The sequence below is a fragment of the Nipponia nippon genome, unplaced genomic scaffold (genome assembly GCF_047370975.1).
Source record: "Nipponia nippon isolate SJK-2023a ecotype South Korea unplaced genomic scaffold, ASM4737097v1 scaffold_7, whole genome shotgun sequence".
NCBI classification, from domain to species: Eukaryota; Metazoa; Chordata; class Aves; order Pelecaniformes; family Threskiornithidae; genus Nipponia; species Nipponia nippon.
In genome coordinates, this window is record NW_028262391.1 from 36,107,366 (window position 1) to 36,120,569 (window position 13,204).

General features: G+C 35.1%; 1 protein-coding gene across 7 annotated transcripts in view; it reads left to right on the top strand.

Moving 5' to 3' along the window:
• RPGRIP1L (RPGRIP1 like) overlaps window positions 1–13,204 on the top strand; it is an 85,368-nt gene that overhangs the window by 42,053 nt on the left and 30,111 nt on the right. For all 7 annotated transcript variants that reach the window (XM_087740137.1, XM_087740139.1, XM_087740141.1 and 4 more), the window contains exons 17-22: window positions 903–1,269; window positions 4,741–4,955; window positions 6,156–6,239; window positions 7,870–7,941; window positions 9,554–9,731; window positions 10,864–10,961. In XM_087740137.1, coding sequence (XP_087596263.1) covers window positions 903–1,269; window positions 4,741–4,955; window positions 6,156–6,239; window positions 7,870–7,941; window positions 9,554–9,731; window positions 10,864–10,961 — 1,014 coding nt within the window. The remainder of the gene's footprint in view (window positions 1–902; window positions 1,270–4,740; window positions 4,956–6,155; window positions 6,240–7,869; window positions 7,942–9,553; window positions 9,732–10,863; window positions 10,962–13,204) is intronic.

The window sequence follows — 13,204 nt, forward strand, 5'->3', positions numbered from 1 at the left end:
ACTTAAACTGTCATGTTTGGTTTTCTGATTAAGCATTTCAGTGTAGATTATTTAATCAAAATATTTAACATTTTATCACACAAGATCAAATTGATACATGTTTCCCCATATACCAGAAGACAGAACTCTGGCTTCCACAAGCAAGATAATTATGTACAATTAATGCAAATAGCTGTGACATATTACAGTAAAAAAGGAGAGCCTTTTGAGATCAATATAGATGGAGATCACTCATTTAAGATAGTAATATTTGTTTTCTTCTTATTCTTGAATTTTTATTAAAGTATATTTCCAGTTTGCCAACTATGAGTTCCAGAGTATGTACAAGCCATGCTGATAGATAATTCAAAAAATTTGTGATATCATTGAGTTTTTAAATTTATTTCAAACATTTATTATTACTCTTCACATGCTGATTTCTAATTTTTTTTTTTAAATTGTTTATGTAGGTATGTAGAAGAAAAAAAGAGGGGAATCTGCAGTGCAGCTTTAATTATTGAAAAGTACATGTAAAAAAGGGACTACAGTTATAAAAATTTCTTGACACAGAATAGCTGTCAAGATCAGAATCCTTAACTTTAAAGTGGTACTAGATACGAATCAGTCTTAAAACTGTGATCTTCACTGATTTGTAGATAATCAAATGACAAGTAGATCATAAAACTTTAGAAGAATAAAGCAAACAATCAGACCTGAAAGGATTAACCTCTTATTTCCTCATACCAACAACCCAAGAGAGATGTCATTGTATTTATAGAACAAGTAATATTTTGACATATAAAATTAAACAGTAGTTAGAGTGTCATTGAAATAATCGGTTATTTGTTCTATTTATATAGTTCTTAGGGTTCACCAACATAAGAATTCTAATGTTTTTAATTTAACTTCTTTTTCATTTAAAGCAGCAGATACTCAGAACTGCCCAAGTCAGCACTTCAACAGATGGCAATTTAAATGAACTCCACATCACAATAAATTGTTGTAACAATCTACAATCCCGAAAAAAACATCTTCAGCCAAATCCTTATGTTGTCTACAAGTTCTTTGATTTTGCAGACCATGATACTCCCATCATTCCTAGCAGCAACAACCCACAAATAGATGACCATATGTGTTTCCAAGTGCCAATGAATGCAGAGGTAGACCGATACCTAAAATCAGAATCCTTAACCTTTTATGTATTTGATGATGGTGAAACAGAAGAAGGTGCTTATGTAGGGAAAGCCAATGTGCCTCTTATTTCTTTAGCACATGACAGATCTATCTCAGGTAAGAATTAGACCTCTTTAAATTTAACAAAATCTTTACTTCCTGTTTCATATCTCTTTAAATCTCTTTAAGAACCAAACTAAAGAAAGGCTCTTCAGAGGGATCTGCAAAGGCTGGATCAATAGGCCAAGGCCAATTGCATGAGATTCAACAAAGCTAAGTGCTGGGTCCTGCACTGGGGTCACAACAACCCCATGCAATGCTACAGGTTTGGGGAAGAGTGGCTGGAAAGCTGCCTGGCGGAAAAGGATCTGGGAGTGTTTGCTTGACAGCTAGCTGAATATGAGCCAGCAGTGTGCTCAGGTGGCCAAGAAGGCCAATAGCATCCTGGCTTGTATCAGAAATAATGTGGCCAGCAGGACAAGGGCAGTGATCGTCCCCCTGTACTCAGCACTGGTGAGGCTGCACCTCGAATACTGTGTTTAGTTTTGGGCCCCTCACTACAAGAAAGACATTGAGGTGCTGGAGCATGTCCAAAGAAGGGCAGTGAAGCTGGTGAAGGGTCTAGAGAACAAGTCCTATGAGGAGCACCTGAGGGAACTGAGGTTGTTTAGTCTGGAGAAAAGGAGCCTCAGGGGAGACCTTATCGTTCTCTACAATTACCTGAAGGAAGATTGTAGCGAGGTCAGGGTCGGTCTCTTTTCCCAAGTAACAAGTGTTTGGGCTAGAGGAAATGGCCTCACGTTGCACCAGGGGAGGATTAGGTTGGATATTAGGAAAAATTCCTTCACCAAAAGGGTTGTCAAGCATTGGACCAGGCTGCCCAGGGAAGTGGTTGAGTCTCCATCCCTGGAGGTATTTAAAAGATGGGTGGACATGGTTTAGTGGTGGACTTGGTAGTGTTAGATTTATGGTTGGACTTGATGATCTTAAAGGCCTTTTCCAACCTAAACAATTCTATGATTGTAAAAACTCGTATCGTTCATCTACTGTTATTATCTGACTCCAGTGAAATCCTGGAAAGAAATTTTGCATCTTGGTGTTACATAAGTCATGGATAGTGAAAAGTCTGTGTGAGAGCTTTGAAACTGATGAATGATTTTTTTTAATATAAACATTAAACTTCAAACATTAGAGAAAGAAAAGACCAACGGGGAGAAAAAGTTTTGAATATCTGTTTTGTTTACTAAGACAGTACTAACAGAATGTTCCAGCATTGTCGCATTTTAACTCAAATTTTAAAATGGTCTTTGTTTTTGTGATTATCCATCAACTGCAATGAATCTGAACAAGATGCCTGTACCTTACAGGGTGGATTGCAATAATAGGATTTTTTTTTTTTCCCCTCATGACATTTTCTGAGATTTAAGAGAAAGTAGTAAATATTTTCTTTAAAATCCATAAGCAAAAAAATAAAAAATTAAATCAAAGGAACCTGGAATCCAAATATTAATTTATCATGGTCCTAACAAGGATGAAAAGTCTTTTAAATCCTTTTTTGTTCTCTGTACTGGCCCAGGTATGGAATAATTATGATTTGATAAATAATTATAATTAGAATGATGTGTCACTGTAGCACTGACTAAATTTAAAAAATTGCTAATCAATTATGGATGTTTTCTTTTTTGTTAGCATTTTAGTAATCTGTCTGCTTCTGGTTTTTACCACTGTTTTTTGCCTTGAGAAGCCTACCAAATTTACTAGTTATATTTCTCACACTACTGTATTATGAGTATCTTTCATTATTAGGTAGAAAGAAATGTACTGCTGTCATAACTGACAAGGTACCTGTGAAACAAAAATAGTAGGTGTCTTGAAATAACTCTTGAAAAAAGAAATCAAGTGTTTCTTTCTGGTTCAAAAGTAACCTGGAAATATTTTATATCTTCTTTTACTGGTCCTTTTTATGTTCTAATGATAAAAAGTTTCCTGGCATATACATACTTTCTCCCACCTCCTTTTCTTCTGGTGTTGCTGCTACTTCTTTTCTTCAGGACTGATATGCTAATTTAAAACATGGTTTCTTTCTCTGCATGACTTCCTTTTTTTGTCTTATTAGTTTCCTTTTCTAGTTTTGTCTAATGTACGCTTAAAATAAATTAGAAAATGGACATGAGAAATCAGCCGCTTTGGGGGGAAAAAAAAACCAGATCAAGAGCTACACTTAGAATCTTAGAATCATTGTCAACTGGAACTCCTGATATGGTCTAGTCCAACCTCCTGACCCAGTTAAAGCAAGCTGCTCAGGACTTTGCCAAGTTAAATTTTGAATATCTCAAAGGACAGAGATCTAGTACCTGTCTGGTCAAACGGTTCCAATGTTTGATCACCCTCATAATAAGAACTTTTTCCTTACAGAGCTGGGATTTCCCATGTTCCTACTTGTGTCTATTGGCTGTCCTCCTCCTGCTGCGCACCTCTGGTTCTGTCTTTTCCGCACCCTCCTATTAGGTGGCAATAAGATCCTCTCTGACCCTCCTCTTCTGAAGGCTGAACGCATCACTTCTTTCAGCCTCTTCTATGTCATGTGCTCCAATGCCCTGAAGCTCTTTGTAGCCCTCCAGTGGACCTGCTGCAGAATGTCAATGTCTTGTGCTGGAGAGGCCAAAACTGGACACAGTGTTCCAGATGTCATCTCATAGGTGTCGAATAGAGAAAGTATGAAGCTTCCCTGGACCTGCTTGACTGCATTCTTGCTAATACAGGCCAGGGTGCAGTTGTCATTTTTTGCTGCAAAGACACAGCTTGGCTGGCTTCTATTATTTTCATCAAACAGGACCAGCGCTTTTTCTGCAAGGCTACTTGTGGCCAGTCAACCCCCGGCCTGTACTGCTACTTGGGCCTATTCCTGGGCCAATGCAGGACTTCGCATTTGCTTTTCTGGAACTTCATGAGGTTTCTGTCAGCCTGTTTTTCTACTGTGTGAATAGCAGCCCTGCCTTCAGTGCATCAACTGCTCCCCACAAGTTGATATCAGTTACAAATTTACCATGGTGTTTATAATATAAAAGCTGCTTAATGATGATTTCATTGTCAACTCTAAGACATTAATGAAACTTTTAAAATATGATTCTGTAGTTATCCCATATAAAATGGATAATTGGAGAAAATTTGCAAGTGAATTTAGGGTGTTTCTTCTTCGATAAAGATTTAGCAACTTGCAGGTTTTTGAAACCCTTACGTTTTCTTTAACAAAAGTTAGTATTAGTAAAACATGGAAATGTTTTAGCTACATCTTTTGAAAGATGTCAATAAGAATTTGTTATCTGGTATTGGATTATCTGAGAAACCTACAGAACATCTTCAACCAACACAGTAATCCAGTCCCTTCTAAATCCTGTATTTTTGAATGTCCACAGTGTTACATTGGATATATTTGGATCTACAACCACAATATTTTGACACTATTTAGCTTCTAAAATGAAGACTATTAAGTTACTTAATTTCTGAATCCTATTCAGTTTTGCATTGCATTTCCTTGTATATGTATAGAATAAGATAATTTAGACAAGATTTGCATTTTGCTTTCAGGTACTTTTGAACTAACGGATTCTGAAAAACATGCTACTGGTACCATCACAGTTGAATTAAAATGGAAGTTTGTCTACCTACCACCAAGTGGATCAACAATGGCTGCAGACCTAGTGAATTACATTCAAAATGAAAAATCAATGGCAACTAAATTACTAGCAGAGGAAAAAACGCAGACTCCAGCCATGTCTCCTTCTTTTACTTCATCAGTGACAGTAAGTAATTTAACAAACTCGCAAAAGTTAAGAGATATAAAAGACCTAATACAGCAGGTCATTTAGTTCTTCCCTGATGATCAGGATTTGTCCTTACTGTAGAATAATGCATAGTACAAACACTTCATATAATCACCATCTTCGACTTCTTTTGGGAAGTGAAATCTTTCTTGTGTCCAGAACTTTTTAAAGTCTTCTATAATGGTAGATAACTGGTTAGCCAAAAGGGCAGGGAGAAAAGGGAGGAGAAATAACAAACATTAAATGTCTTCCCTATAAATTTAGTGCTTATTAATTCTCTTTCCAATGTAGATGTCCTACGTAAAATGTAGTCACACGCTTGTACAGCTTCAGGGCTATGGTTGAAATTTATGAGTCATGAAATCAGCTATTTTTTCTGTAGTCTTTTAGAAACTCAGATGGAACTCAGTCAGTTGGGGTAGCTTTGAGCCAAAAGAATTCTCAAGCAGCCAGACCAAAGCCATATGTACAGATATGTAGGTGTAACTCCACCACTCTTTGTTATTCTGGTGCCTGGAGCATGGTGCTAAGATACCCAACAGCTTCTTAAAAATCACGCATAAATTAAAAGTAGCGTGGGGATTTTTTTTTGTCTTTAAAAATCAGTGGAAATGGAGGATAATTTCTACCTTCATCAAGAGAGTAAAGCATGAAGATTAATAAACCTCTTTTTCGTTATTATTTTTTGTCTTTTGTATTATAATGTCATGACAGAAGTATTTCTGGATCATTTTGTTAATTTTGCAACTGTTACTAGTCTCTTTTCTGTGTTAAAATTCTCCAAAGGGAGTGGCATGAGGAAAGGTGTCAAAGATATGGTAAGCCTATGGAACAAGAAAAGAAATCAGACACTCCATAAATGATAATAATAAATCAATCTGCCACATATATGATACCACTGACTTCAGTCCTACAATTATTTCTCATCTGGAACTCACGTTGTATTCCATAGATGTTCTGCAGAGTTTTATACCCATTTCTGGCTGAATTCTGAAAGGTATCTCCATTTGGTGGGGGTTGCTAATTCAAACATCTACATCATCTTGCCTGTTTAGAATTAAATTTAGTGCAGTTAGATTTGGCTTTGAGGAAAAATTAGGGTCCCTCAAAACTTACTGTAAAATAAGGTGGTTAGAATATGGCAATAAATGGTCTTCAACTTTATTTGTTTTATTACAGAAACCAACACCCAAACCAAGGCAGCGTGCAGCTCAAGCAGACAAGAAAGTATCTTTTCTGGATCTTAGTGCAACACAGATGGCAGTAAGTTTTAAGTATTTTGCTCATGCGTGTTGAAGCAAGAAAGGCTACTTATGTCTCAGTATGGACAATTTGTAGAACTAATAATCGAGAACACTTAATTATTTTAGCAGCACAAGACTGGGATGTCCCAGGCAATGAATGATAGCACAGTACTGCATATAGGTGTGGAATCCAATACAGGGATATTTGTGTGACTCCCTTAGAATTGCTTGCTGTCCTCCACAGTTTACAAGCTTCAACTTCCATAGACTTAGAGTGGATTCCAAAAGGACCAATCAGCTGTCTCTGCACTGTGTTTCTCAGCTCTCTGGGTTATTAATTAAAGTGTCTTTGTACAGTGTACCACTTGCACAGACATATAAATGGCTCTACAGAAACCAGCTTGATCCAAACAGATCCTGAGTGTTGTGCTAATGAGATACACAATTTGACACAGTTCAGAGTCACCTTTTAAACCAAGTTTATCAGATGATATTATACACACTGAAAACAATTACACTTCTGAACTTGGGATGCACTGTCATTTGTACATCCTTCCAGACTCTAGGAGAGTCTGCATGGAACTAACTCAAACATATCTGCTGTATGGTGTAAATTTTCATTTGATCTTAAATAATCTGCCTTCAGAGAACAAAGAATAGGCTTTTAATGAAATCCAGGAAGTTAAGGTAGGTTCTTTAACAGCTAATTATAAAAGGTTATGAGTAGTAGTATTAGTTAATAATATTATGTTGCATTAATTAATTAAAAACTAGCTGTGATCATTTTTTTCCATTTGTAAATGCCTTGATTCGATTTATTTTTTGAAATGTTTACATCAGTTTTCAAGTCACAGGTTCTTCTGCTATTGTGAAGTTTACCATGACTAGAACTTTGTTTTGAGACATACAGTATAGACTAGAAATAAGAATTAAGTCAATCTCTTGTATTAATTAACCTAAAAAAAGAAAAAAAAGTCAAATGTTGGTAAAATCAAATCTTTTGAGGGCTTAGATATGGAAAACTGAAATGTTAGCCATATAGTTACACACACAACATATCTTCAACTGTGCAAACAGTAACTTCTCAAAGTTCGACAATTTTTCACAAACTAGGATTTTCTAAGGGAGACAGCTATTTGGTCTCCATCAGAAGTCTTCATTACTGGTTGGGCAGCTCCTCTAGCTGTTTTAAAAATCCAAGCCTCACTGTCTTGTTAGAGACAAAAGTACTGTTTGAACTAAACAATTAAATAGCTGGGGCTTTTCTGATGTCTAAATCTCGTGGTGAAATGGCAAGAGAGTGTCTGTGCAAGAGAACTGGAAGTTCAACAGCTTAAAACTGTACAGGAACAGTCTGTTTCATTTTCTGAATAGCAGAGAATCTAGTTCTTGAATATTTATGTGACACATGCCAAAGCAAATAGTTGTTGTCGGAAAAGGAGACCCACTAAAAATTTGTAAGAATTGTCCAGCCTCATAGGTAGAAGCTACAGCAGAGGATAGAAGCAGTAATGCTGATGCAGAGAAGCAAAGGAGGACATAATTTTCTGTCCAAATGCTTCTCCCCCAGTAAATTTATACCTACTTTAGGGTGTTAGTTGTCTACTAAATTATATTAAAGGCTTCCCCTTATTTTACCTGTAACTTAGGGCTCTATTGTTGAAAATAACATGGAACTTGCACAGAAGATGAAGACTTCAAGAGTTCTAAGTGTTTCAGAGGTATGAGATTATTCAGGTTCTGTGGTTTTATATAATATGTTGCATTTGAATTCCACGTGTATCTTATTTCTTCAGAGTCATGCATCAAAAATCAAACAACGGTAAAGTAAGATCTCAAAAACTTCTCTGAAATATGAAAAAAGTGATTCCTTGTGATGACAATCTTCTTTTTTTGGCCATTGGAAAGGGAGGAGTATCTCTACTTATTTCCTTCTATGTTTGGATGAAGTTTATTTTGTCTTCCCTCTAAAAATTGCCGTTATATAGCAGGGGGGAATGAAGAAGAAATGGAGTAACTTTAGAATATTGCTAAATATGTAGCATTCCAAAGAGAATAAAAGCGTTCAATATTGTAATTTGTAATGGTCCAATTGGTTGTGAAAGTAAGTAGTGGCAGATTGGCAAACTGTAGTTTCTAGTGGTGTAACACAACATTTAATCACTGGCTCTTATCTTCCATTCACTTTTCTACTTTAAAGCTCATCTGGGGCTTTGATTGAGAAGTTAAGTCTCCCTTCCACCACATCAGAGAGTATTGGTCAAGTAGAATAATCAAAAAGTATGGTCTCTCTGAAAATTTTATCCACAAAATGCAACTCTGTCACTGAAGGAATTAAAAAGAATGGCCAAACATTGTCTAAAACACAGTGGTTATGACACATCATCTATGCCAAGGAGGAGCACAAGAGACATAAAGTCAGTTTTCTATGACTTGAAAACTTCAAGGATAACCTTTATTTCTAGAATAAGGCTCTTAAGTGTTTGTTAGCATTTCTTTGCTTTGTGCGGCTCCAAGTGTGTTAGAATAGAACCAACTCTTCAGGTCCAGTTTTGGAAAACCTGGTGTTCTGTGGAGAGCTGAAAGTTATCTCATGGATTCTGAGGGTGGGAGGTGAAGCGAGGCATCAGTGTGTCTGTGGAAAATTCAGTCCTGGAGGAGAATTGTTGGATAATAAATAATCCATAGGTCTCCAGCAAATTTCCATGGAAGATGCCATGTTTGTAATGCTATATCCATTGATGAGGTATTAATCTATGTAATTGTACTCTAAGAGAAAAAACGAATAAGATTACTTCAGAGTAAGTTATGCACTAAAGGTATGTTACCTTAGATAACATGTTTGTATTTTGTAGCAAAGCTGATTCTTTTTTACATTATTTTAGTTTGCTTTTGAAACAGAATATATTGTATAATTTAAGTTATAAAAGTGCCAACTGAGTAAGGTGGTGGTGGGTTTGTTTGGGTTTGGTTTTTTTGGTTTTTTTGTTGTTTGTTTTTTTTTTTTTAAATGAGCCTTGTAGAACTGAAAGAGCTGAAATATAAATGAATCTGGAAATCTAACAGGCTGTATATATGTTGACAGGTACCAAATGATTATAATAGTTATGTTTTCACGAATATACATCGTTCGAGAATTGTCTTTCTACTGTATCAATTATTTGTTGCTGCAGTTGACAACTTCTCATTGTTTCCTGCACTGCATAAGCAATATAATTGTTTAAAGGCTATGTATAATGAATGTGAGCCATAACTCTTCAGGTTTTGAACTTCAGTAACTTTTACTATTCAGTGACTGTTATAAAGACTGTGAGTTTATCTATTTTTATATAGCATGTGGTACATGAAGGTAAACAAGAAAGGCTAGCAGATAATAAGGTGAAGGAGATGGCTGAAGAAATTCACCAGGAAAAAGAGGACCTCTCACATCTGTCAGAGGGGCAGTTGGCCGACCAGAGCTCAGTTACCTCTGGAGATGAGACAGAAATAACTGAAGAATTGGACCCAGAAGGTAGAATTCATTTTTATGAATAAGTAACTGTATTTTCTTAATAAATCTATGTCTCTTTCCATTTTCTTAAGCATTTCTTACTAGCAGTGGGAGCTGCCTCATTATGAGAAGCTTCATGACAGAAATGATATTCTGGTCTACTTTATAGCTGAAGCTGGGTGGTGGATGTGGTGGTGTTATTTTCTTCCCAAATGGAAACACTATTGTAATTGAATGCAAAAATCTGGTATCTGACCTAGATTCATAAAATATTAAAGGAAACCTGGCTTCTATTTTAAATGTCTTTATATTCTGCCTTAGAACTATGCTGTTCTAAAGACTATTTTAATGAATATGCTCCTTTTGTCTGTAGATAACAGCCAATGCTGATATCGGAAATCCTTTCAGTGAGGGGGGTAGTACGTCTTATCTTATCATATCTGTGACACAAAGTTGTTAGAGGCAGATTTATTTAAAGATTATAAAAGCTGGGTCATCCTGTTCCACCTCCGAGCTTAAACTGTTTATCATTGAAATAAACGAAGTCCACAATACCAAGTTTAAAGTAAAAGCACAAGCAGGGTGCTAAAACTTTTATGATCAGTTATTTGCAGCTTCTGCATAAGAATTCATCAGAAAAACTGGAAAAACATGATGTTGAATCTCTGTTGTGTTTATAAGTAACTTGCTCCAGTGAAAAAAGACCTGAATGCTTTAGAAAATAATCCACCTGCATACAGAACTTTTTTTTTTTTTTTTTTTTTTAAATAAAGTGCATTGTTTACATGTACATGGTGTTAAACGTAGTCAGAGGAAATCCACAAATTCAGGCCATATTCTTATATAAAGTGAACTGTTGTTCGTACTTCAGTTCATCAATGGTCTTATATCATTCCACTCATCAACTTTTATCTGGGAAACATTACTATTTTTTTAGCAAATCAGGAAAAAATACAGTTTACATGACTTTAAAGGTCATTGATTTGCCAGTGTTAATCTTCTGCAAGGAAGACAGGATTTACCTGGCACTTATACTTCATTTATTAGAAAAGCAAATATATTGCTATCAGGTTTCTCATCAAGTCTCAGATGGACTACAGATACAGGGGTTTTTAACTACATTGATTTTTTTCCTTTTTTTTTTTTTTTTCAGATCAAGATGATAGACAAGAAAATGATGCCATTGAATCAATAATAACTGACAGCGATGACTGTATTGTTTCAAGTCCAGTATCCAAGAATATTAAACAGGTGAGTCAGAGTATTTATGGCAATTGTTTGGTCAGTCTTAAGAAAAATACTTTAAGCCTAATGTCCTCTAAAAGTAGCTTTGCTATATCTAATGTCAGATTCTAAGGCATTTTCAGCAAATGTATGTTTTCCTGTTTCCAGTTCAAATAGACACCTTTCCACAGAAAAAAAAAAAAGTTAACCTGACCGTATTGTGCATGTGATTTATAGGGTTTTTTTTAATGGGGAAATGGGTTGTCATCTTTTCCATTGTTGTCATACATGCTTAGGAATAGACATTTCTAATTAGTTTCAATCTGAATTCAAATTTTAGTCCTGCACAAAATCTTCCTAATGAAAGATAACTGTTGTAATGCGAATGTCTAAAGAACTTAGTCTTGTTGTTCAGTCCTACCTGTTACCTTCATGTGGGAAAACGTGCTTTTCTGCTGCTTCCAGTGCTTTCTGAGGAAAGGGAGGATAATTTCACTTATCAAGGCCTGTAGTAAATCTACAATGCACTGTTTCTTCCCAGTATGTTGACTTGATTGAATGTTGTTGAAACGGCAATTACATAAGCTTGAGGTTGTTAATAATATGCAAACCTTGCATTTATTTTCTAGTTCATCCACATAGATTTCTTTTTGTTCCTGACTTCCCAACAGTCTTAGAACTGAACATCCGTTTTCAATAAAGTTTGTACACGTACAGTATCCAATCACTTCAGTGTACTTCTTTTTCTATTATTATTTGTGGGCCTGTACAGTAGTGACATTCTCTTGACTTGTTCTTAAAACCAGCAATTAATGAGCATAAAGTCATATATACAAAATAACACAGCATAATAGAAATTTGGAAAATTTACTTTGAACGGTATTTCAGTCGTGTAGTTCTCTAAAAAAATAACAATATTTCATACTTTTAGATCTAACATTGACCGAACAATCTTAAATATAAAACTAGCACTTAAAATTCATTATAATGCTTCTAACAGTTAATACTTCTCTGGTCTGTCTTAGCCTTCTTTTAAAGGACCAGGGGTGTACTGTTATATCCTCTCAGTCTTAACTTTTTTTAATGTTCTGCAATGTGATAACCTAGAGGCAGTTTGATTTATTTTTTTTTTTTTATATTTTTTTTAATCCTTTTTTCAAGGCTGTGTGACATCTTACAAAGTAACTAGCAGCAAGAAGCAATGCTTTGTATGAGAAATATTGCTCCCTTTTTTTTTAAGTTGTAGAAGAGATTTAGAAATGCTATCACATATATATGTTGCAGAAAGATACTAAAGGTAGTCTTAAAGACAGAATTTCATTGTTTGTATGTAAAATGTAGAAAAATTGTTTCACCTGGAATTTCGAGTACTAAAATGATTGCTATTTGTAACCATTAAGTCAAACTATAATACGGTTGATTGATACATTTCTAGTCATCCTGTATTTTATTTTATCAAAATTATTTAAGAACACTTCTGAGAGGATTTTGAGTGTAGGTTCATTTCAGGTTCATTAATTTCTACCTCTTTCCATTGATCTGTTCCTCTGGTAACAAAGTGCGTGTTCAAGAAGGGTAGATAAGACAACAAAAGCTATAAACTATTAAGGCAACACGTTTGATACAAATTGTATTTTAAAAATAGGCATTGGTATATTTGAAATCTTGGGTTAATTGTAAAATACAGCATGTGAAAGTTGTGACTGAATTTGTATTTTTTTTAAGATTAAAAATTACTGCCTTTTATCTTTTGAGATAAATATCCTGCTGGTAATCAAACACTGTAAATAAGGCTTGTGATTTTTAGAGATCGTTATGCTAATTATCCTATAACTCTGAGTTTTATGCCAAACTGTTTAAGCCATTTAAGATCATACTGTTTCTTTTTTGCATGTTGCAAATTAGACAGTTCATGGTTATTTCTTAGATATGTTGATCATAAAGGGTATCTAACAAATTTTCCACTACTTAGCTGTACCACTTGCTTCTTTCTCTTTTCTTCTTGTCTATGATGTATAATTAATCATAGATTACTTCATTTTGTTTCATTTCATTTACAACATTTATGAGCTTCACTTTGTCAGTATGAAATGCTTGTCCCCTTCTTTCCTTTCCAAAGTGGCGTAATTAGTGTTAGCATCTTTTTTAACAGGCTACATAAAGTTTAGTGGCTGGATTAAATCAAGTCATTAACATAATGTGCTATACAATTTGCCCCTATCTCTTTTCGTTTCCAGTACATCAAAGTGCCACAGAGTGCCAGTGTAATT